Here is a 25830-nt window from a genome sequence, read left to right as displayed (position 1 = left end):
TCTCAGTTGTGCAGCTGTTAAAGCTTCTAAGAGGTATCAAAAGGACATAGGACTGTACGGAATGAAATAGGATAGAAAAGTCACCTGTCTTGAAAGCTGTGACTTGACCAGAATGTTTTCGTTAGTTTTCAAAAATGTCCTTGACAAAATACAAAGTCTGTATGAAAACTGCCACCATGCTTACATGGCTCTATTTTCAACCTTATGTATCTGCATTTACATTGAATAATATACCCACTCATTAGTACCCTAACAGGACATTGGAAGAGATGTGGGTTGCAGGACATACCCCACTGCTAATGAAAACAGTACTGGGAACTCTGGGCTTCCTGAATATTGTTTGGTCCTAGCTGGGGGTTTCATGCTAGTTTCCAAGCAGCAATTTTCTTTAACTCTGCAATACACCAGTTTTCAGTATTTTTTCCCTTGATTTCTCACCTTTTATTATGTCACAAGGAACTAATAAGCCATATCTCGTTCCCCCTTCTCTGTGTTCTTTTTGATAGAGTCAAAGAGGTCACATCACCGCCTACCATCGAACTCCCAACTGTCCCAGTCACCACAAAAACCATCATCTTGCACTGGTACTGCACTGTCCTTCACGAGGGCTCTATCTGTCCCACTGATACAGGGGAAGTCGTTGACCCCTTGGCTCTATGTGATGCCCACTACAGCACCACAAACCAATTTAACTCAAAGAACTGGGGAGAGAGAAAAGAAACCAAAGAAACTCACATTAGTGAGAAACTCCCTAAGTTTATCAGTCAGCAGGCCAGGAATAAAAGATAGGTCATCCTGGAAAAAACAGCAAAAATACATACTAATGGGAAACCAATCACCAGCAAGAAGCTGGTTCTCATCTCTCACTTTCTGCTTTTGTCTCTTCATTTAGATGAATTGTAACCAAAAGCACAGAAGAATCTTTTTAAGGAAAGAGGAATGAAATAAAGATGGAGAAAAAGATAAACTTTTGATTCAAGCTACGTCTAGGGAAGTGAAGTCTGACTTTGCTCCCCCCCCTTTTTTTTAATTATCAGAGGAAGAATTTCCTGAACACCATAAAAATTCCAGATTTTCATGTTAAAAAGAAAAGAAACGCTGACTGTGTTCGATAACGTGCTGAGGACTGACCTCAGTTCTGTGAATTCTGATTCCTGACCAAACAGGAGGCTCCTGTCCTTGCCCCCGGCTTGCTGCAGGGCTCGGGCTGCAGAATAACAAGGCTCGTCTGGACTGTGGTGCAAGGTGGGCACATGAAATAAAGTATTTAACACATCCATAATACCTTTCATGTTCCTAGCTCAAACAGCTTTATAAAATCCAATTAATTCATCAAGCTTCATAAAGTCTGAAGGACGTACATAATTATCGCTCTACATGTGGCCAACCACTGGCAGCAAGCACTCAGACATGGGGCTTAAGAGAATCCACATTTAACTGCCCAGTTCTTGAACTTTCACGCACCTACAGAACAGCAGGGGCCTGATGAAGGATCTCTGAGTCACCAGCAGATGCTACAAACTGTGAGTTGGGTTAAGAATGGGCTCTGGGCGCGGGAAAGAATGATCTCATTGCCAACACCCAAAAGAGTCCTTGCTATCCCTACTTGGGTAAAGAGGGTTTAGATCTAATTGGGCGAGGGCTCTCCCATCTGCATGCTTCGGTTGGAAGTGCAAAATCATGTGGTAGAAGCCTTTGCCAAATGATATCAACAGAATTCATGTTAGGCAGAAATAATTTAGATATTTTTATGTCTATGTGTATGTGTATATCTATGTGTAATATTTTAAAATACTAAATAAACACTAAACCAGCGTTGGCAGCGCATAACTCATTTCCCAAATGAAGTGAGGCAGTTTTTCAAGCTGATATTGAGACAAAGATGTCCTGCTTGGGATAACTTGCTTACTGGGGAAGCCTGGTTTGCTAGTTACAAAAGAATTCATATATCTTTGTGATAAAAACAGATTGTTTTCTGACAGAAAAGTGCCCTGTCAAAAACACTGTGAGCAGAGGCACAAATGATAACGTGTTCTAAGAGTTTCTTCCAGGACACGGGTTTTCCCTCAGTAAAAGTTATAGGATTGTATAGAGATCTCAAGTGTCAGCCTCACATAATATAAACTTATAGTCTGATTTGCTCATGCAGCTGGGTGATCCTGTACAAATTATCCCCCTTCCCTGAACCTCAAGTTCCTTATAGGTACATGAGAATGAGAATACCTGCTTCTCATGGGGTTGCTGAAATTACTAAATGGAAAAAAAAAAAAAAAAAGTCTACAAAGGGCCTATTAGGTTTCCAATAAATCATTGAATGTATTTTTAAAATCATTTCTTCCATATCTCCCATAAATTCCAAACTCACTGAACTCACTTTTAAGGCCTGGAAAAAACATTCTTACATGGAGGAGATATTGGACATCCCCCATTCTCATGTGATGGAGCCTTGCCATAAATGACCCTGTGCAGGAGGACAGAAAAAGGGAAACAGGTAGGTGGTCCCCACCCTCTCCAGTCCCTACTCCCTGGGCAGTAAGAAGTCACTCTCCTCATGATTCCTAGCAGTTTTTCTTCAATGGGTGGAAGCTCTAGGAAGCAAATTTGATCTCACTTTAAGGACTGTCAAAATGATTACAGCTCTCTGATAACAGACTACATGTGTTAGTAAATGGTAGATCTTCAGCTCTAGAAATGGGATGTTCCTACAACTTCAGGGATTCGAGCAAATGGTGATTATAGAAGAGCTCTGGCAACACCTAAGTTAATCAAATAAACTATGCTTTCATATGCTTTGTCTTATTAAATTGTCAAAATAATTCTATGAATTTAATATTTGTAACCTCCATTTTATAGATTAGACCAACAGTGGTTTAAGTAAAAAAAAAAAAAAAAAAAAAAAAAAAAAAAAAAAATTGGACCAAATATTGGTAGATACCCAGCTTTGGGGGATACTGTAGAGTGATATCATAGGTAGTACATAATGTGAATCAGTCCTTTAATTTTCATAAACTGTTTATATAACTGATACCATCCTAGAGTATAGACGAGGTGGGATATATGGCAAGACAACACCAAGAAGAACCCCTTCAGCCCCAGAATTCTACCGTTCCAGTTTCTAGAATTATGATCTTTTCTCAAATATACTTAGTCTGACTTCAAAGCTCCTATACCTAAGATATTCCTATTAGTGCTTCTTTCTAGTTTTACTGATGCCAAGGCACTGACAGAAAGAATATCAGTTAGAATCCTCTTTTCTAGGCTGAAATTATTGATGCTGACTATATGCCTGGCTAAGTAATTAACATAAATCTGTCATTCTCACAACAACCCTATAGGATGAGAACTGTTAACAGTTGGCTTGCTCATGAAGAAACTAAGGCACAGAGAATGGAACAGCTTTCTGAAGGGCACACGACTAGTAAGGGTAGCGCTGAGACTCAAAACCAGATGTCTTTAACTCCAGAATGTGCCATCTTAATCACTCTGCTACGTGGTATTGTATAGAGAGGTCTGACTTGTTTCAAGCAAGATACACTCTAGACCTACGATAATGATAAAAGTCTCACAGAGGGCATGTGTATGTGAATAAATACTGTTGGCCAAGAATGATTAACAAACTCAAAATATACATTTTATCTGAGGTGAGTACTACATCTGAAAAAATTAAAGCCTTCATCTTTTGCATTGTCTAGAATTATTAGCACATGCCATATTCATAATAAGCACATAAAACTTTTAAATAATACCATTCTGAAACATTTCTACATATCTTAGTCCTGGAACAGAAAAACTTTTTTTCTGTTTTTCTCTGAAGCTCATTGGCTCACAGGAAAAACAAAATTAGACTAACAATTTAGTCTTCTCGTTCCAAACTTTAAAAGATATGAAGCACCAGATCACTTGTAAAAGTAACTTCAAAGTCAGAACACAGCATACTTATATGTGTAGCATTTAATGTTATATATTACAATTTAGTAATTAATAATAATAATTAAGAAGGTCAGAGAGAGAAAGAAAACAAAGAAAGACATTCCAGGCCTAAGAAGGGGCAACAGACGGGCGCAGATAAACCAAGGGCAAACTGAGGGAAACATAAGCCCATAAGACACAAAAAATGCACATGTCCACACCACATGGGGGTACATCCTTAGAAAAGAGACAGAGAAAGATGATACTTAATGGGTATATAGTAAATAGTTCATTAATGAGGAAGCCATTTTATAGCTTTCTAGACTTCTAAAATCTGTGACCATTCCCAGAACAATCCACTGCCATTTAGCAGCAGGCAAGAGGCAATTAAAGAGAGGTTTGCTTTCATTCAGAATGAACATGATCACATCCGTATCATAAACAATCAGGTAAGTTTACAAAGCTATTGTCAACTATCAGTTAGAACCACTTATTTAAATAAGCAATTGGCCCGCTGATTGGATACTAAGCAGAATTTCGACTCGTTAACTTTAAAGTTGGCCATTTTTCACCACAGAAAATTTGACAGATGCCTATTCATCTCAGGAACATGCATTTTCAAGTTCAAATTTCTATCATAAAGACACAAAACTGTATCTTGGTGTACTTCAAAATCCATTCAAGAGTCTTTCCCCTTCTACATAAATCGGGCTCAATGAACCGTCTTTGTTTGCGGTCATGGGTAAATGCCAGTCCCCAAGGCTCCTCAGTACCTGTTGTCTATCCAGACGCATCCTCTTGGCGGCATTTCTGCTCTCACTCTCACAGGCGGAGGCCAAGATACTCTCTGCAACTGCTGAAGTAAGGTGGGAAGGAATAGGTCGAGACTAAAAAAAAAAGAGAGAGAAAGAGAGAGAGAGGGAAACATGAAAAATTATTAACAGACCAATGCTACTCTCAGAAGAGCTCACAGGATGTGCAGGAGTATCCATTTATTTCTACTGAACTTATTTCAATAAAAGGAGGAAATGGAAATTGCAAAGATGAGAAATGAAAGCTAGTTAGAGGTTAAAGCTAGAGCTGCTACACAGATCCATCACTCATTCCCACAGCTCCACTGTCACAGTTAGTCTGGGCCATTAAGCTGGAGTTTGACTAGGCAGTGACAAAATGCTGGCTGGGTTTTGCAAATAAAAGAAGTGCTTTAATTCTTTCGTAACACATGACAATGCACAACAAAACAAAATCAAGTGACAAGGCTGAAACATAGTTGGAAAAACTGACAGACACTCAGACCATGTCAAACAGTTTTAATATGAAATGTGAATATTTACAGTCAAAGTTGGGACCCAGTTGGTATGATTAAAATCCTCTAAAAATACTTTAGTTTAGATACAAACTAAAAAGTCAGTCCTGGAACAATTTCAATATATTGAAAGTTTGATGTTTTGATGTGGGCTGTATGTGTACCTACATGTTTTATTTATAAAACAGGAGTTAATGTTATTAACTTAATAGATACATGTTGGAAATCCATTTTCTATGTAGCTCACATAGAAATTAATTAACCCCCCAACTAAGCTCATAATTAACTTCAAATTGTTTGCAACTCTCCATATCATTTGTGACAATCAGAAAAGTTTTCCATTTTCTTTTCCCATAATTACATGCAAAATCATCTAACTGAAAGATGAAATGCTTAATGATATTGAACAATTTTTTAATGAAGATAAGCAAATGATAGATAAGAAATAACATGACAATTAAGCCAGATAAGATAGCAAAATATGAAATTACAAAATAAAAAATGTTCTTTGGGAAGCTAGCCTATATAGCGACATGCCACCTTATAGAATTTTCAAAGCCTCAATCTCACATATGTATGGATGCCATTTATTAGAAGCCTCTAACCTAATAGAGACCTTCTTCTAATTTTTTTAAGTGAATAGGAGCACCTTTATGGCACTTGATTCATTTTTGCTAACTCTAGCCTATAAAATGTGCTTTAGCAAGTTGACCATAGGGTTTATATCTCAATACTGAAAAACAGCTAACTTCGGAGAGAGCTTTCACAGACACTCCTCAGTGGAATTTGTATAGTATATAAAGAGACCAGGCGCTGACCTTGCTTGAACTAGGAAGCAATTTCTGTAGCTGCCTCAGCCGACCTCCTCACGCTTGCACTTCCAAAGTAACCGCTGAAGACAAAAGGTAGGAAAGGTATAGGGTACTGTCTCCACTGCTAACCCCATGAGACACCTGGGTGGATGTCTAGACAACCTTGACAATAAAGCATTAAGATACTGGAAATGCTATTTTTGCAATAGAAAGAAAAGAGTGAGGCCCCTGAAGGGGCACATAAATGCAGCAGCAGCATTTTGAGAGGGAAAATAGAAAGCCAGACGTGTGTGCTGGGAACAGAGAGGAGGATCAAATCCGATAATTAAAAATTAAAAAAAATAAATTGCCGTAAAGATGCAAATACAATTTCAAAATTCATGTGGCTTCTTCATTTCCTTCTGTACTTCCCTGAGTATGGATAAGATATTCTTGCTCAGAACCAAAAATATATTAAGCCACGAAATCAGCGTCTCATTAAAAGGCAAAGCTTTGGCCATAGCTAGGCTCATAATGATAATCTAAACCACATGGGAATTAGGCAGACAGTGTTGTTTTTCTCAAGTGAATTATGTTTGGAGACAAAGGTGTTATAGAAAGAATGAGAGTAAGAACTTTCTATAATGAAAAAAGAAAAATTATTTGATTGTAGCTAACATTAGTCAAATAGAAGTGACAATTCACATTATTATAAACTATGTTATTAGACCTGTCATCTGGCTCTAGGGGTTGAATTAACACAATCTAAATAAAACATCAGCAACCTCTCTTTTCTTGGTCCAGTTACTGATTGTCACATGAACATCAGAGAGATGTATTTCTGCTCTTCATTATCTTTATTTTTCTCCATCAGGTATCTTCATTCAAAATTAGGAATATATAAAGCTATGGAACTTTATTAAGCTGATTTAATTAAAGTAATAAACACACACCTTCTTAAATGTGTCATAACAGTCTGTTGAACCGGAGAACAAAAGGTAAAATATCCCTGTAATTAAAATTAGCATTTTCTTTCAAATTTTCTAAAAATTTTTTAAAAACAAAATGGGAAACAACTTTCGCTAGAACAGTAAAAGTTGTGAGGCATGATAATTTATATGATTTCCTTTTCAAAGAAAATGACGGGGAGAGTTGTGCCTTTTCCAGATAAAGGAAATTGGTCTTCTAAGAAACTAGAATAACGTCCTGACTGAGTGGGACTAGATCACTTTTAAGGTCACTGGATAACCTAATATTTCAATATTTTGGAAAAAAAATCAACTTCAAGATAAAGCAATCATATCCCCTTTCTTATTAAATGGAAAAAATAAGTAGAGGCAAAGATATGTGACAGACCATTGCCAGTAGTTAAATAGTATAATTTTGAAAATAGAGTTGTTCTGAGTTTGTAGAATTATAACTTGATAACTGTAAACAGCCACAGAAATCATTCATTACAAGTTTCTCCACTAAAGTTTAAAGAAACTGAAACCCAGAGAAGTTAAGTGATTTACCAAAGGACAAACTAACTAGACATAGAACCCAGGGTTCATGTCTTCCAATTCTCAACCCTTCTACTCTCTAAATTCTGTTTCATACTTAGTGCTTTTACATAATTTGTCATTAATATAAAATACTATAGAAAAAAAAATCCTTACATACACAGCTTGTGGCACTCAACTAAACAATAAGCAGACCAAAGCTAACCCTTTTCATGTATGTATTACAATGAATACATGCTCATTGGAAAGGCAGAATGAATAAATCTATATTACAGTTGAAGAAACAGACATGTATTTTTCAAAGAATTTACTAAATCTTAAGTACATAATGAAATATGGACCTCTAAATAGAAAACCAGTACTGGGGCGCCTGGGTGGCTCAGTGGGTTAAAGCCTCTGCCCTCGGCTCAGGTCGTGATCCCAGGGTCCTGGGATCGAGCCCCACATCGGGCTCTCTGCGCAGCAGGGAGCCTGCTTCCTCCTCTCTCTCTCTCTGCCTGCCTCTCTGCCTATTTGTGATCTCTATCTGTCAAATAAAGTAAATAAAATCTAAAAAAAGAAAACCAGTACCATCCTAATTTAATTTTTAGATAAATATTAATAATACCTAACTCATATTGAATGTTGGGATGGCCAGGTTATTAAAACAAGCAGCTTAGATTCATCATCTAATTTCCAAACAACCCTTGAGAAAAGTACCTATAATGTGCATATTTTAGATGAAAAATAAATTTAAGTTCTGAGAGATTATACAAGTTGCCTGAGATCACACAGCTATGTATGTGGAAACACCTGGATTTATATCTAAGTCTGATGATAAATTGGGAATAATTCCAGTAAAGAATTATTCTCAGTTTGCAACTGAAGTCTCAGTAAGCTTAAACAAAACTAGAGACCTTAAATACTGCACACCCTACAGAGGAATCCATTTACAGCTAACTCTATTTTGCCTTTAAGCAAAGAATATATTAGGATCTCACAAAAATTCTCCTCTTAAAGGGACTGTGATTCTCCTAATATATTTTCCTATTGACACTTAAAAACCTTTCTTCATTAATAGCACAAAAATAAATGTATCTCAGCTCAGTTCATGTTCTAAATGGATGCAATATAAATTCACAAGCATATCATGTTGGAGAAACCAGGAGTGCCAAGAAATGACTGTATAAGAAACATAAGAAAAGCTGAGTCTCATGCCCAAAATGAGAATGAGGAGCCAGGCAGAGTTCTTGCTTTCCTGTGAGGCAATCTGTTAAAAATCCCCTTGGTTCTAATATTGAGGAGCCAATAATGAGTGCCAACGCTCCTCACTACACAGAGGGCTCCATTATGCTTTCGCCTGGCTCTAAGATACTAAAAATGAGAGCCTTTTGTTTATTGTTCCTCCATAATTTGGCTTTTATCTATTTTGCGGTTCAGGAATACTTAAGCCAAGATAGTGAGAAGGAAATTAATCAATTTTGCTCCTTATCAAAGTCATGTTATCATAGAGGAGTTTAAAGCTATTGTTTAGTGTGAGTTTTGAGAACCATCTTTACCAGAACTCTCCTATCCTTCATCACATTTCATAGCATAGAGCTTATTCTAATATCACCACACTAGGGTCTTCCTGGCAGGTAATTAGCAGAGCATGTTATGGGCTCTCATCACGGATTCCAGAGACAAGTGCTAAAAATTTCCTCTCACATCAATTAAGGGTGGCCAGAGAACACAAAAGCCTCCATGTAATAATCTAAGAATATTTTCACCAAAAATATCTCAAATGCATGGAATTCAATAGATAATTTATAAAAAACAACAGTTCTCCTTCTGGTTGAACACAGCTCAGTAAATACACTACTTGGTATATATCTTATAAGATGACTTAAAAATAATGACTCAAAGATGTGTATAATCATACACTCCACATGATCGATACCTAGAGTGAGATTTGTTACCTACTTCTTACCCTGGAGATGAGGCAATGTGAACCACCTTCACTCATTATCTCTTCATAATTAACTGTCATCCTCAACTGGGATGAGTTGATCTTTCCCCAGCACTGCTCTTATTCTAATAATTATCTATGACCAAATCAGTGGTGGTTGTTTCATTAAACAGATGGCTAAATTGTCGCAGGCAACTTCTGGAGTTGAAAAGTCACATTTTAATTGGGGATGTAAGATGTGATTGCTGTTAGCACAACATAAAGTTTCCATATATATACATGTAGAACTTACACCAACAAACGATTCATTTTTTAGTCATAAAAATATAAACTGTACAATGTTAAAGTCCTCTGAACTTCTGCCATACATTTAGGGTGCTCCAGGTTTTGTTTTTTGTTTTTTTTTTTCCAATTTTAAAAAAGTAAAAAGAAACCATGAGTGTAAGACTTTATTCATGGGTTAATAGTACTTATTAGTGGCAAGGCTCACTAGACCCCAGGTGTCAGCATTACCAGATCAAGTATTAAATGAGGTCAGATTGGGAGCAACTGTGTACCCACCCAAGATTGTATACAGAATAGAATGAGCTCTTTCAAAAATAACTAAAGCAAATGATTCAATAGTCCATTTAGATAGGGCCCTATACTAAGATTATTTTTCCTAATCCTGTTACTTCATGAAATATATAATTTAAAAATTCTGCAGCTTAGATGAAATGCATATTTTATCTCCCCCAAATAGTATATCTATACCTAAAGGGATAATTGTTACAGGCTGTGTAGAAAATTGTAGCTCCTAAGGGATCCCTTCTACTAACCAAGTAATAACTTTATTTGTATACATCGGTGGAATAAAGTAGTAGTTTAGCAATGAAGTGACTGACTTGGATATTATCATGAAATCAATTACTTGCAATTGGTCTGTCCACTTTTGCTTTTTACTCTCTCTGAGTCTCATTCATCCTGCCAGTTGTCATTATTTCTATTTTTACAAATAGAAAACTAAGGTTCATTCAGTAAGTTCTAAATGGGCAATATAATCTCCATCTCATGGGATAATTGTTGCAATTCCATGATCAGGTAATGTACATAAGGTCACTGGTATCTTCACTTATCTATTCAACAAAAGTATTTAATGAGCACATTCTATATGTTAGGAAATGTGCCAAGTTCAAATATATGAATAGTGTCAATACTGTCTCTGCTATCATAGTTTACAAGTTAATACATGCTTAGCATGTAGGGTGTAATACACATGCAATAAAGTATGTTAATTATAGACTCACAACCTTTTATTACAATTCTGTAATCTTTATGTTATATAAAAGTTTTTTTTTTCAATAAATTTGGGGAAATTTGGCAGAAAAATACTGACATGAGTATACCTAATCTTTCTTTTTCCTACTTTCTGTGGATATTCATAACTTTTATGGCAGAAATACTAATATATTTGTTTGTGAGATGCTTTCCCAGACCCTGTCATGAGTGTTATGCAATAACTAGAATATATACTCTATCATGTGCCCCAAATTTGAGAAGTTCTGAATTCTGGACCACATAGGATCCAAAGTTCCAGATAAGGATTGCGGATGTGGACTAAAATCATAGTTCAATTGTTCTTCCCCCATCCTATATGGTTTTGGTAGAAATAATGAGCAAATATTCTCAGTTACCTGACCCTGGCCATGACTTAGGTGTGGACGATGAGAGTTTATCCCTTTGTTCTTAGTGGCTGATCTAAGGATGGACATATGATCCAAAGAGGAGTAAAGTCCTTTCATGGGAAGGGGTACTGGAGCTGGAAGACAGTTTTTGGACTTTCCGTTTTAAGAGAGGCTTAGAGCTGCTGATGGCAGCATTTCATAACAGATAACAAGGGTATGTCTGAGAAGCAAGCTAACACACAAGAGAAGCATAGTTAAGAAATAGGAAAGCAAAGAGACCTTGACATCTGACCCCATGGATCCAGATATGTGTGAATCTCTGGACTTCCCAGTTTCTTGAGAAAATTCTCTGGACCTATTTAAAAGAGACTGAAGATATGTTTTCAACAGAAACGCTAATTAACCTTCATCCTAGCTTTAATAATTATGAGTTAATGGTAGCACTTTGGCCTTAATTTTAGAGCATTATTGGCCTTTAATAATGATCTATCACAAATACATGAAGCTTTAATGTCTTATATTTAATACTTTGAAGTCCAGTTCGGTTAATCCCATCTGAAAATACCTTTGATCAAGACAAGAAAAACTGAATTATCTACTGAAATGACATGTCATTTTTAACAAAATGGCTACTTATTTAAATCTCCACTAGGAAACATCTTTTGATTCTGAAAATAACTGACTAGATATGCTTATGATTATTGTCAATCATGGGCTCTTTGCCCAAGTAGCTTATTTGTGAAACACAACACCATACACAAATTCTATCCATTTAGTTAACATCACTACCTATTCACACAAACTGCCAAATAGATGAAAATATTTTACAAAATAGTACTTAGAGAGTGAACAAGAATTAAAATTAAATGCAATGTAACTTTTTTCTTTAGGGAGATTTTTTTCCCCCCCCCCGATTAGATTTTTAGTTAGCAGTCACTTTTGAAATTGAAACACCAAATGCTGAATAATGTGAAAAACACAGCACACGATAAAAATGAGCTTATCTCCCAGCTAATTTCTACCACAAAGTAACACATTAGTAAATGTCCATTCATTCACTCGTCTTTCATTCAACAATGCCAGTTCAGTTGAATTGAACGTGTATTGAGCAGCTTTCATGAGCAATTAACTGCACTCTATGTAAAACACTCTACGTGATACGGACATCAACAAGGTAAGCAGCATAGTATTCAAGGAAAAGAACTTCCTGCAAGGAAGCTAAGGCCCATATATAAATGACAGCAATAGAAGACAAGATAAAACTACAAAAGATGTACCACAAAGTACAATTTGCACACAGAAGAGAGAGAGATTTAAAGTTGCTTGTAGCGGGAAGTGAGGACAAAATAAAGATATATTTGATTGAGTCCTCCAACTAGTTCAAGAGATTGAGACAAGGAGGGTTTTCCAGGAAAGGGAGCCATGGAACCCAATTTCAAATTAGTTTGCATTCTATCATGTTCCTCAGATACTAGGTACTAGACTATGTAGGACTTTTTACATTTGTTATTTCAAGTGACATTGGTTTTCATGTACAAAAAAATACTATTTGTTTCCTGTTTTCCCCAGGAGGAAACTGAAGCCTAGGGAGACAAACTATGAGTAACGACTGGCAAAGCAGGTCTAAGAACCAAGAACCACGGACTATGAAATCAAGGCGTTTTTCTTCAGATTTTCTCAGCAATCCTGCAAATTTTCTGTTGTTTCTTTCAGGACTCATGTTCCCTCTGCTTGGAGGACATATCAGCTCTTCCACAGACAGCCTGTGAATGGTAACCTTGGTCATTGTCTCTAAGGTCGTTCTTTGTTACTCTGGAAGCAGAGGTTAGCTGGGGATTGATTAAAATTAAAATTAAAAGTAATTTCTCTGAAAAAAATTAAAAAGCAAGACTATTTTCCCTTAGTCCCTTGTAGATAGTCTTCTAGCATCTATTTTGAGGACAAGGGGAGTGCTCATTCAGTTTTTCCGTTTAAAGATAATCTCTTTGTTTCTTCATAGTGACATTTAAGAATTTCTTGGGTCTACTGTGGTTTCACTATAATGTACCCAGATAAAGATTTATTTTTATTTACATTGTTCAATGCTGGTCTATTTCTCTGTTCCTAAGGATTCAATGTTCTCCTCAATTCTAAAAAACTCTCCCCTCTCATCTGTTTGAATGTTGTCCTTATTCTACTTTCTCTTCTGGAATGCCTTTTAGGTCTATCTTTATCATTAGATTTTCCATGTTCACTTCTTTTTTTTCCCCATTCTCTTTTTCTTTCCAGAAGTAATTTCTGTAGTTCGATGTTCCAGATTATTGATTTTCTCTTTGGCTGAACCTTACCCGCTATGTAATCCATCCAGGAAGGTTTTAATTTTAATATTTATAATGCTTGCCATTTTTTTTTCTCAAAGTTGTAACTATATTTCTAAATCTCCTTTCGTAGGGCAGTAGCTCTTCCTGAGTCCCAGCTATTTATACTGTTTGCAGTTCATGTTCCTCTCCAGTTACAAAATCCACATCCCGAATTTAAGTGGACATTCAGACTGCAACCCTGACCTGTTTTGACTTACACTCAGTTTTTCTACCTTGCTACTCCGTTATCCTACCACATTAAGGGGTTATTATAAACTCTGGTTATGAGTTTACAATCAACAACTTATCAAATTCATAGCCTGAAAATTTCATTTTCTTTCTTTTGATCTTGGCTAGGTATTTAAATAGTTGTTGTGTTCTACTCAGTATTTGTGTATTTGTAGAGGGAAGGAGGGTGGGTGCGAGGGGTACTCCATGAAGCTTAGGTCAACATTTTGCTAAAACTAAAAGATCAAATGATAGTAACTCTGACAACTATGATGGCTATATTCTTTACACTCTAGTTACTCTTCAACCTTAATATATTTAATAAACAATACCTGTGATCCCTGAGTCAGGAACAACCAGTTACCACAGGAGCATGCACTGAGAAAAGCATCAGAAATCCCATGTGACAGCTTAAGGTGATAAGTGAAATAATTGAGCATATTAGAAGAAAGAGTACAAAGAGGCCAGATCATATGCTAATTATTTCATATGCACTATTCCATGTAATACCCCAGCAGCCTACTTCTTTAGAAAACTGGAGATTCAGAAACATCACACTAAATTGTACAGGAATTGAACTAAGCCAGGAATTGAACCTAAGTCTCTTAAGTTTCAAATAAGTTTCTATTATTGTAAGAAATTTAGAATTTGTTCTGAGATGGCAAAGTTTGACATTATCAAAGCCAGAATCAAGGAAGACTACTCCAGGAGCAAAGGCAGATTTCTTACATAGCCAATAAAGTTTAGACACCAGGATCCCTCGACTGGATGGGACTCCTGGAGTTTCTGGGTATTGTAAGGATTCTGGGTATGGAGGGAAAGCCAAAAATCAGGAAGTATTTATACATAAATGTGTCCAGAAATTGTCTCAAGAGATGTCCGAGGAAAAGGGTTTGAATCTTCATGACTTCTGTTTTTGAAAAATTTTTTGTGTATGATATCTTTTCTAATTAGAAATAAATATTCAGCCTTCTACTTAATTTTTTGCTCATAATTTTGTATTACTTTTCTTTTAATGAAAGGGACTTCTATAACTTTCATGCACAAATCCTAGTTCTCTCCTTGCCTAGGAATAGAGAGTAGGGAGGGAGTGTACGATGAAAATAGAGAGGTGAGTTAGGATTCTCTAAGAGTATAGGTATAAGGTAAGAATGGCTAGAACTAAAATGGTAGCCAAAAAAAGTCAAAATTATTGGACTGATGTGGGAATCACAGCAAAGAAAGAATAAATGGAATTCAGTGAGTGGTAGGATATCAGCCATAAGTGGAAGGAACAGTCCAGTCTCATTCCAGGTTGATGAGCACTGCCGTAAATGACAATTAATGGCGCTATTACCAGAAAGAGGCAAGTCGAGAGGAATTTACTGGTGATTTGGTAGATGAGGTGAAAGACCAGTGGAGAGGATGAATGATGGAGAAAACAAAGATTTCCTTGTGGATAGAACAATACATTTGTCCAGCATCTGGTTGACATTTGGAATGAAATACAAAAGCGTTGCAGATGACTGGGATTCTATGTTGAGTGCTGCTTACATAGAACAGACCCTCCAGAGCTGCATATAGGGGAAGACGTTGTAGATGGCCAAGCCCGGATCTTAGCACATAGCTCAAAGCAAGAAAAGGTAAATAAGGAGGGAGACCAACAAGATCCTCAAGAAAAATGGCGGTGACTTCATTGAGGATGCAATGTTTGGGTTTGGTACAAAGACAATCATGCGATCTTTTAAAGAACCAATTCAATAGAGTTGTGAGAACCAGAGTCTGGGTGTGCGGGACCACTGGGGAGTTGGTGATCTGTGAGTATAAAATAATCTCTCAAGAAACCTGGCAAAGAAGTGTAGTCTCATAGACAAGATGAATTATCATCTTAGAGTCTGGGGACTTTTTTTTTTTTTTTTTTTTAAAGTCAGAAGTTTCTCAGTGAAAAGGGAAAATGGGAAATATGTGTGTTGGGATGGTTGATGAAGCAACATTGTGAAGGAGACTGAATGATGGGAGAACAGAGGCCTTGGAGTCCTCCAGGGGCAAATACAATGAGGATATTTCCTCTGCAAAGACAATGGCAGATATTTAAAAAATTTTAGATGATTGTCAAAGTTTTTAATATTGCTTGTACAGACTCTTTGATAACTAAGACTAAGGTATATCCATGTGAACAATGGCCAAAATGAAATAAAGATGCAGATCTTGAAACTGAAAAAGTAAAAGAATTGTGAATTCGAAAGGTCAGAGAGTAAAATTATTAAGGGCGAGTCTGAGGATGTAATTAAAAAGAAATACTATGAATAAAGAACTCAGAAGATGGCATGAAAGTATCCTGGGGGATGGTAGATGATATTTATAAAGAAGAGACTAAAAGTTGGTACGAGTAGCAGGTGAGGAATTCAAACAAAATGTGTTGGCTAATTAGCATCAATTAAGTTAATTGGTCACAATGACAGAAACCCACACAGTTATGCAAATAATAATGTGAGTAATGGCTGCACAAGTTATTATAGAGGTTTTTTTTTTATTATAGAGTTTTTAATCATGACCTTGTATGAAGGGGTTGGTGTATCTCTAATCAAAGTTTAAGTTTAAAGAAACACTTTAATACATTTTTTATAATATATCCATTTGCTAAAGAATGAATAGCAAGGGTCACTGTAGCTTTTGCAATGTTCATATTAGGGAAGTTGAAAATTGAAAATGAATTCTGAGCTCTCTACTCCCATCTGCATTAGACAACTACAGTCAAATGATGTCATTAGTGAAATTCCCTAAAAAAATGTGCTATTTCCTAAACATTACTTTTTTTCTGATGTAAGAGTCATAGGCTCAGAAGACCAGATATCAAAATAGTTGAGGAGGGTACTGCAAGATGTAATTAAAAAGAAATAATATAATAAAGAACTTTTATTACAGTATTAAAATATAGTGTATCCATAATTAAACTTATTAATTTTAATTTATATCTCATTTTTCCCCTAAAATAGATATCAGAGCCACCAAAGAAATATATACTCTGTGATCAATTAAACAAAAAAGATAACTACGACTTCAGATAAACTTGGGCTCTGAACTTGCTGGCAGGAAGGCAGTTTAATTGCATTATCCTAGTGAAGAGAAAACAAAAGTGTTCTCTTTCCAGAGGAGAAGCACTTTTTTTCTTGTATGACACTCTAAAAAAAGTTTCTGAAATAAGGTAATTTACTCTGGATAGTTAGCAGCCTCATGGACAACATCCTTAGCAAAATATTACAAAATGTCACACACCTATTTCTTCAAACACAGTCAATCACATGATATTACAAAAGTAAGTAAACAGGTCATTTTCAAGATGCTGAAGTTACTGAATTCAAATATCTAGGCTACCTGATCTGTCATGGCAGAGTGGCACAATTTGAGATACAGTAGGAATTGTGGGCTGCAAGTGTCTTACAATTGCTCCCCTAAATAATCCTTTGAGTTTCATAAAAAAAAATACATGCAAACATACGCAGCATGGTGTAACAGTCTCTAACAATATAAGCTCAGAACACAAAAGGAGAAATCACACCACATAACACAGACTACACTTCGGTATGGCCCAATCCCCCCCGTTCATAAAGTTTTGCTTTTATGATCTTATCCGTTACATGTGCTAATCTTTAATTTAAGATCAGAACATCTTGAAGAAACACATTTTTTTCCTAGATCCATCAACAGATGTTCTTTAGAAAACTCGTTAAGTAATTTGAGAGTCAAAACTGCACAAGTGAATCAGTAACAATTAGGTGTGTTTGTTAAAGGATTAATTTAATGGCTGCTTAACTCATTCATTGAGTTCCAAAAGTCTAATGAAACCTTAAACAGTACTCTGGATCAAACTTACAGAGATTTTTCATAAAACATGCCCTTTGATATTCAATGCTGAGGATTTTATGATTTGAAAGGATCGTAACAGTGAGTTGGTGGAAGTGTATAGAAAAGAATAATACAGAATAATGTAGTTACTTATATAAATATAATAATATAGTTATTGTACTTAACCCATTACGGAGACTATTTGGAGTGATGGCATGAAATTTTGGCTACTTAAGCAATCAAGATCTGTGAGGTCTTGATAATTCTAGTGAAATAAAAATGCTTAAATACCTACTCTAATATTTTTCTGCATTCAGTGAAGTCAGTATTTATGTTGTAAGTAAGTATTTATGTTGACATGTAAATTCTTAAGGGAGAATTATTTTTTAACATGCATAGATTTTATAAATGACAGTGGGAAATTAATAAAAGTGAATGACAACATCCTCAACTAATATATGTTGTGATAAAATACTTCTATGGGATTACCTCTTTGAATTTTTTGAATTTCTTAAAGTCAACACAAAACATAATTCAATATTTTGTGTTTCACTCTACTTAAGGAGTCTTCTGTTTGAGACACCCCAAGTAACTGGAAGAGATAAACTCGTTGAATGACATTTTCATTTTATATGATAGAATCTCCTACCAAATAATTCTACACTTCTGCAAACCTATAATGGGGCAAGTGGGTGCTCAATCAGTTAAGCATCTGCCTTTGGCTTGGGTCATAATTCCAGGGTCCTGGGATTGAGCTCCACATCCGGCTCCTTGCTCAGCAGAGAGCCCGCTTCTCTTTCTGCCTCCCTCTCCCCCTGCTTATGCTCTCTGTCAAATAAATATAAAAATAAAAACAAAACAATTCTACACTTAAGAATTTCATTTTACAAATATATAAAAAAAACTCTTGATTGTTTGACCTGTTAAGTATTGCAGAATAATTTATATGTAAAAACAACTACATCTGAAAACAAGGCTTTTTCCCATGTCTACCTACACAAAACACAATAGAAATTTATTTAATGTCTCAATTAAAAAAAACTATGGATATTATATCAAATTTTAAAAAGAGAGGGCAAAAAATACTCACAATATTTAGTTGTAATTACTATCTGCCCTAGTTATACATTTTCCTATCTGTTCTAGATAAGGGTAAGTATTCAAAATGACACATAAACCTCCCCAGGTCCCATGACAATGCAGTAATACACTTAAAAAAAAAAAAAAAATCAAGACTCCAAGTGTCAACTGAATGGTAGATTTGTTATTTACAGACTATTTCTGAGTAAATGTATAAAAAGAACTCAGCCTATGATAAAAATTTTCATTCATGTTGTTCACTTAACATTTAATTACAATAGGCCTTATATTACTTAAGTATTTCACTTCCCACAACTTGTCACCTCAATGAATCACAATATTAAGGAACATGTTATATTTTCCTAAATAGCTGGTTAGAAATCTAATATTTCTGCTTATTACTTTGTGTAATGGTATGTACATTATTGAATAAGTGAAAAATGAATGTATACAAAACAAAAACTCAGTAAAATAGTATTTCTGTACAGTATATTTCTTTGTGATTAGTTTGTTAGACTCCTTGACTTTGAATTAGTCAAGTTCTGTTCTTCTCCATGCATAGCACAGCGTGTATAACGAATAGATGCCAATGGTGAAGTAAATAAATACGATCAAAAGAAAAACCTGGGGTGCCTGGGTGGCTCAGTAGGTTAAACCTCTGCCTTCAGCCCAGGTTATGATCTCAGGGTCCTGGGCTTGAGCCCTGCATCAGGCTCTCTGCTCAGCAGGGAGCCTGCTTCCCTCTCTCTCTGTGTGCCTCTCTGCCTACTTGTGATCTCCATCTGTCAAATAAATAAATAAAATCTTAAAAAAAAAAAAAGAGAGAAACCTGTGAAAGTTTCAAATATGCCTTAGAGAAATTAAGAATCTTACATGACAATGATTTTTCTCATAAAGAATAATTAATGGAAAATAAGAAATTTCACCAAAGAATCTTTAAATAATATTACAAGATTAGGAAAAAAATAGAAATGCCAGATGCTAGTAAAATAAAAACCCTGATAATATGATATCACCTTAATTGTTGCTGAAAAAGAAAAGTATACATTGTACATTGTATTCTGAATGAGACATATTTAGGTTGGATTGCAATTTTACATTAGCTGCCAAGTGGTTCTGAACCAAAGGTCAGTGCCAGGACTCTAGGCTTTTATACCTGCTTAGATACCCTTTCTCTCTGTCATCTCTCTTCTATTGAGTAGGTAATAATAATTTTTAAATAATTCAGTAATGGGAGAAATAGCTTTATTTTCTTCAAGCAAACTCTCCTCTCTGATACCTCTACTGTCATCATTTCATTTGATCAGGCACAACATTGCCATTTGATTTTAAAATGACTTATGCCCTACAAACTCTAACTTCAATATAGTTAGTATTCTGGGAAGTAAACAAGTACTTAAGTGGAGTATTCTGTGATTGTTTCAAACAAACACTTCGGGAAGCTTTTATCAGATGACAGATTAAATATTATTTGAAGATATTTTCACAGTTAAGATTGAGTGGTTACTATGTGTCAGAAATGGTGTGCAGGGTTTGATAAGTGACAACTTTTATAATTCTCACAACTTTATGAATTAGGAGTTACCACCTCTAGAAGAGGCATCTGAGTACAGGTCGTTGAAATAACTTGCCAGTCACACAGCTACAAGGTGGTGGATTCAGAACTGCAAACCAGGCTCTCGGAGGACTGAACCTTGTGCTTGGTACTATCTAGGCAGACTGACTGTCTATAAGGTCATACTGTTTTAAAGAATATCAAAGGCAGACACCTAGGTGGCTCAGTCAGCTAAGCGTCAGACTCCTGATTTAGGCTCAGATCATGATCTCAGGGTCATGAGATCAAGCCCTGTGTTGGGCTCCATACTGGGTGTGGAGCCCACTTAAAATTCTCTCTCTCCTTCTCCCTCTGCCCTTGTCCCTCTCGCTCACACACACTCTCTCTTGCTCTCTCTCTCAAAAAGAAAAAAAAATATTGAAAGTATTTCTAGAATCCAGTGAAGAAGAACTGATAATAGACAGTGGATGTATTGCTTTTGTCATTTCATTTAGATCTAAGAACCTATTTCTCTTATATGACATCTCTGAAACCTCTCCTAGCTTCACCAACACTGCCCCTTTACAACTAACACATGACAGGCACTGATCACAAACACCAGCAGTCTTGGCTTTGATGAAGCCAAGAAAGGGGGAAAAAATGGCTTCAGAAAATTTCTAATAATACATATCTGCTCCTATACATAAAATACAAAAATTCAAAAAAATATATTGTAAACGTACACACTATTTCTAATAGCAATTAGAGCAAGATGAAATAGAATAAAGTTCAAAAACCATGGATATCTGATTTCCACCCATAAATAACCTAATGTCAACATAATTTCATCCATCTGTAAAGCCCAAATGAATAGAAAAGCTCATATTACCATCCACAAGCACACAAATACAGAGGACAACAAAGCCTTTTTTTCCACGTGAGGATTTTCATTCCCTGATCTTTACTCTCAAGGCTTGCTACTTATTAACCACTGGTATGAAGACAGTATTATTTAGTTGGTTCTATCCATTTCCTTTGGTTCCAGAGAAAGCCATTCTCACAAGCCATCTAAAGCAAAAACCTTTGCTTCGATTGAAGACTTGGTTAGGCTTATATCCGCTTCAGTAGTGACAGAAAACAAACGTGAATGAGATGCTGGTTCTCATCGGTTTTTAACTCAGATCCCCCTCATTTCCTGTGACATGGTATCATGTGTGCCTGTGAGCGCTGGTCTCACCAGATACTCCTTATTGAATAACAAAGGGGATAAATACTTCAGGAAGATGAAAAGGAGAAGGGGAAAAAAACAAACAAGCAAACAAAAACCCCTTGGACCTGACATTATGGAAAAAATAAAAAAAGACACTAAGATGAAAAAAGAAATAGTGTCATGGTTTACATGTGGGATTTGGATGGAATCTAGGGCTGTGTTTTAATTCAAAACTCACCATCTCAAAACCACTTCTTTTCATCCGCCTGCAGGACTTGAGGTAAGTACGTATACGTTTTCTGGCACGCTCTTGATACTCAGGGAATTGTCGCCTGCATGAGTCAATGATAGCCTGGATCTTTTCTTTGGGCTGCTTAGAGATTGGGACCATTCGGTCCAAGTTTTCATCTACAAACAGCCTGACAAACATCTGTTGGCAAGAGGGAGACAGAGGAGAAGGGTTTGGAGGACTGCTCTCTGCTGTTCCTAGCTTCCTGTCTTGATTACCGATAGGAAAATACTCTTTTCTGCTTTATGCACTGGAGAACTTTGCAATGGAAAGCCAGAAATTTTAAGCAAACACCCTTTAAAGGCTTTCTAAATGGCTGGATTAAAAAAAAAAAAACCAGAGAGAAAAAAGAGAGAAAGAGGCAGACAGACAGACAGACAGACAGAAAAGTATAGACTATCATGTAGGAAAAAAAAGCAGGAAATAACAGTAGACTGTGACAATTAGGCACCCCATAAAATTCTCCATTAATGATAAATGCGACTGCTACATTGCTAGGCTGCACAGTACGCTAATCTCTGAGAACAACTGACTCTTTGGTCATGCATAATTAGCTAAGCTGGGAAGGCGAGAGAAATAACTGATGACAGCCATACTCTTCTGAGGAATAAGCTGAGGCCCCCTCATCCACTAGGTAAACATGCATACTCACACAACACAAATCCAGTTTTCAGCTCACATTTGGCTTTAAAATTCTAAACAAAACACAGCAATTCTGGTGTCTGGTTGGCAAAGAGTGTTTCATGTACTTTTTAAATCCTTCTGTAAATTAAACAGACATGTCTCTAGAATATCCACATTTACCACCAAGCAACAACATGAAAGTGAAGTGGTAAAAAGTAAGCCACGCGGGGAAGCGTGGCCGGACTCACATTAAAGGCTTTCAGCCGCTCCGCCTCAACGCCATCCGTCTCGTTCACTTTCTCAGAATCGTCGTGGTCGTCGTGGTCATCTTCGTCCTCATCTCCCCTGTTTAGAGACAGGTCCTCGGCACCTCGGTCTACACTCTCATTTTTGCCGGAGTCATAGCTTGAGTAGCTATGTGCAGGAGACTGAAAAGAAAGGGGTGAATTGTTGCTTTTAAATTCACCGCAGAGCATATGAATTCCGTTTTTAATTTCAATGGTTTCTGAAAAATCTTGCTGAAAGAAGTTAATCCCAGAGTTGTGGCTATTTTAATTGGAATCAAAATTAGTGGAGATTAGATGCAAAATCCCTCTCCCCAGTCACACCAGTTACATTACAAGGGCTAGGTAGCTACACGGAGCATTTCTATCACTGCAGAAAGTTCTATCGGATTTAGCTTTTCAAGAGCAAAGATAGTTTCCACCCAATATACATACTTTCAAAAAGAAAGAAAGAAAAAAACCAACCTGTAAGCATCTTTGCGAGAGACTCGTTGAATCACATATTCTTAGAAACAGAAATGACCTCAGAGCTTAGTCCGTCTAACCATATCAGTATATTCTTAAACAGATAAGGAAACTGAGGGGTGGATATGTTTAACTGATTCGCCCAAGAAGGACTACACAAAATATTGATACTAGGGGTGCTAATTATAAGACAAAGTCTTGAAAATCAGTTTTTAAATTGTCCGTGAGTCTTAGGATGGAATGGAATATTGGTCTAGAGAAAAAGAACCAGGTTACCTCTGAATCATGTGAAGCTTAATGCTTCCTAATGCTTTAAAAGATGAATGTCAACCAACACAGATCTCAAAAACTTCGATAATTGTGTTCAAGACCAACCATGGGTCCTGCTGTCGTATCTCCTATTCCTTTGTCCATATATCACCTTTTCCTTTCAGAAACAGCCTCTGCTCCCAGAGGTGAGAGTGCCAACCCCAGGGCAGCAAACTTCTCTACCCCAGCTGTGCCCCAACTTTACCCCTGGGTAGCTGAAATCAAGTTGAATCCAGCAAGGCTAAGCAGAATAAACTCCTAATAACATCATCTGAGATTCCAGATTCAACTGTGCCTGAAATTAACCCATCAGCTCTGTGATACGGTACATCTTCTACACCCCATCCCTCTTCATTTTCTTCTTTGCTTTAATCTGAATTTTAGTCCTTTGCAATTGCATCTGAGATGGTATGGAAATCAATCATGGTAAGGCCAGATTAACAACCCAAGTTTCACATATGGAAACTTAGATACATAGATTACTTCAGTGAAATGGAGAATATCTCCAAACATCAATAGCACTCTCAAATCTAAAATGTAAAATGCTTTTGAAAGAGCCGGAGAATGGGAAATTTTAAATCAGCAGTGTTCAGAAATGCCTGCGTGGAATAACATGTGCGATATGTTGTAAGGATCATGCTAATATATTATTACTTCATAATCAGAGGAAGAATAATAAAACTAGAATAGATCCCTGACATAAAAAATAAAGTTAAAATTTAAAAAACAATTTTATAATATAGTATTGTAATATTATAATATTTCAAATTATTAACAAGGTATATTTACCTAATAAAATATAAGGCAAATATTCCATAGGTTTGAAAAATAGACCATGTATATATCTTTAATGCCAATGTGCAACATTTAAAAAATGTTACAGTACACTTAACTGAACGCAAGTATGCTGAGATAATATATTCTTTCTACATGCCACGAGAAATATACAACCCACCGTCTGCTTTAAACAGAACCATTTGGAATGATGTCGGATTTATATCTCTAGTCCCTCTAGGTAAAGAAGACCCAGGCTTACAGACCTGAGAATATTCAGAATCTAAATATAAAACATAATCATTTTTTCCTTCTATTATACAAACTGAAATTTTCTCAGCTGGAGTGTCATTTCCTGTCTCTCTCAATGTTGAAGATACAACTAGCTTTCAAGGCCAATCCTAGTAAATTCAATTTCCACCAAGATCCCCTCTTCTATCTCACTCTACTTTAACGTTCTCTAAACTGTGAACTCTTAATATACTACAGCATTTGACACAGAATTAAACACTATCATTGCTCTCTACTTCTCATGTTAATTTGCATTTTCTTTCAAGCTAGACTGAGATAGGAATCAACACTTGACCTCTACATCTTCTCTCACAGCAACAAAGAAATGTTCTCTACAGAAATAGCATTTAAGACTGTTAGCAATGTCGCATTTTCTACAAAACTATTTGGTCTTAAAAAATGGGGGAATGAAGCCAAGTAACAGACTGGGAGAAAATATTTACAAAAGGCACATCTGATAAAGGATTGTTAGCCAAAATACACAAAGAACACTAAAAACTAAACATAAGAAAGCAAACAACCTGATTAAAATAGGAGCCCCAAACCTTAAGAGATAATTCACCAAAGGAGACAAACAGATCACACACAGACATATCAAAAGAAGCTCCACATCATCCGTCATCAGGGAAATGCAAATTAAAACCAGGAGATACTACTATACACCTATTAGAACAGACAAAATCTGGAACATCAACATCAACATCAAATGCTGGTGAGGATTTGGAGCAGCAGGAACTCATTCACTGATGAAGGGAATGCAAAGTGGTACAACCGCTTTGGAAGACAGTTTGACTTTTTCTTACAAAACTAAACATTATCTTATCATATGAACTCATAGTCATGCTTCTTGATATTTACCCAAGGAGTTAAAAACTTGCATCTACACAGATAAGCTGCAAAGGGATATTTATAGCAGCTTTATGAAGAATTGCTAAAACAAAAGCAATCAAGATGTGTTCCGGTAAGTGAATGGATGCATAAATCGTGGTACCTCCAGTAATGGAATATTATTCAATACTAATAAGATATGAGCTAATAGAGACATGAAGGGACACCAAATACCTGTCACTAGGTGAAAGAAGTCAATCTGAAAAGACTACATATTATATGATTTGAGCTCTAAAACATTCTGGAAAAACCAGAAGCATGAACAGTTCAAAGATCAGGGATTGTGGGGAGTGGGCAGTGCAGAGGGGCAGCACAGAGGATTTCTAGGGCCCTGAGAATACTCTGTATGATGTTGTAATGGTAGATACATGTCATCCATAGAATGTACAGCATCATGACTCCCAAAGTAAACCATGGACTTTGGGTATTTATAGTTTGTCAATATAGGTTCATCAGTTAGAACAAATGTACCACTCTGGTAAGTGATGTTGATGGGGGAGGCTATACTTGCACAGGGGCAGGGGCTATGGAAATCTCTGCATCTGCTTCTCAATTCTGTTGTGATCTTAAAACTGCTCTAAAAAATAAAGT

At 36.3% G+C, this 25830-nt stretch overlaps 1 protein-coding gene across 5 annotated transcripts in view; it reads right to left on the bottom strand.

Moving 5' to 3' along the window:
• The window catches only part of NOL4 (nucleolar protein 4), a gene marked incomplete at both ends in the record, with an annotated part of 415641 nt that overhangs the window by 93396 nt on the left and 296415 nt on the right, over positions 1–25830 (bottom strand). For 2 of the 5 annotated variants that reach the window (XM_080821656.1, XM_080821657.1), the window contains 2 exons: positions 4683–4796; positions 22477–22656. In XM_080821656.1, the coding sequence (XP_080677782.1) occupies positions 4683–4796; positions 22477–22656 (294 nt within the window). Of the gene's footprint in view, positions 1–4610; positions 4797–21553; positions 21746–22476; positions 22657–25830 lie in introns of all 5 variants that reach the window. The other 3 variants (XM_080821654.1, XM_080821655.1, XM_080821658.1) reach the window with 3 other exon arrangements.

This window comes from Martes martes (genome assembly GCF_963455335.1).
Source record: "Martes martes genome assembly, chromosome: 13".
NCBI classification, from domain to species: Eukaryota; Metazoa; Chordata; class Mammalia; order Carnivora; family Mustelidae; genus Martes; species Martes martes.
Note: the sequence above shows the minus strand (reverse complement) of the source record. Positions and strands in the feature narration are given on the sequence as shown.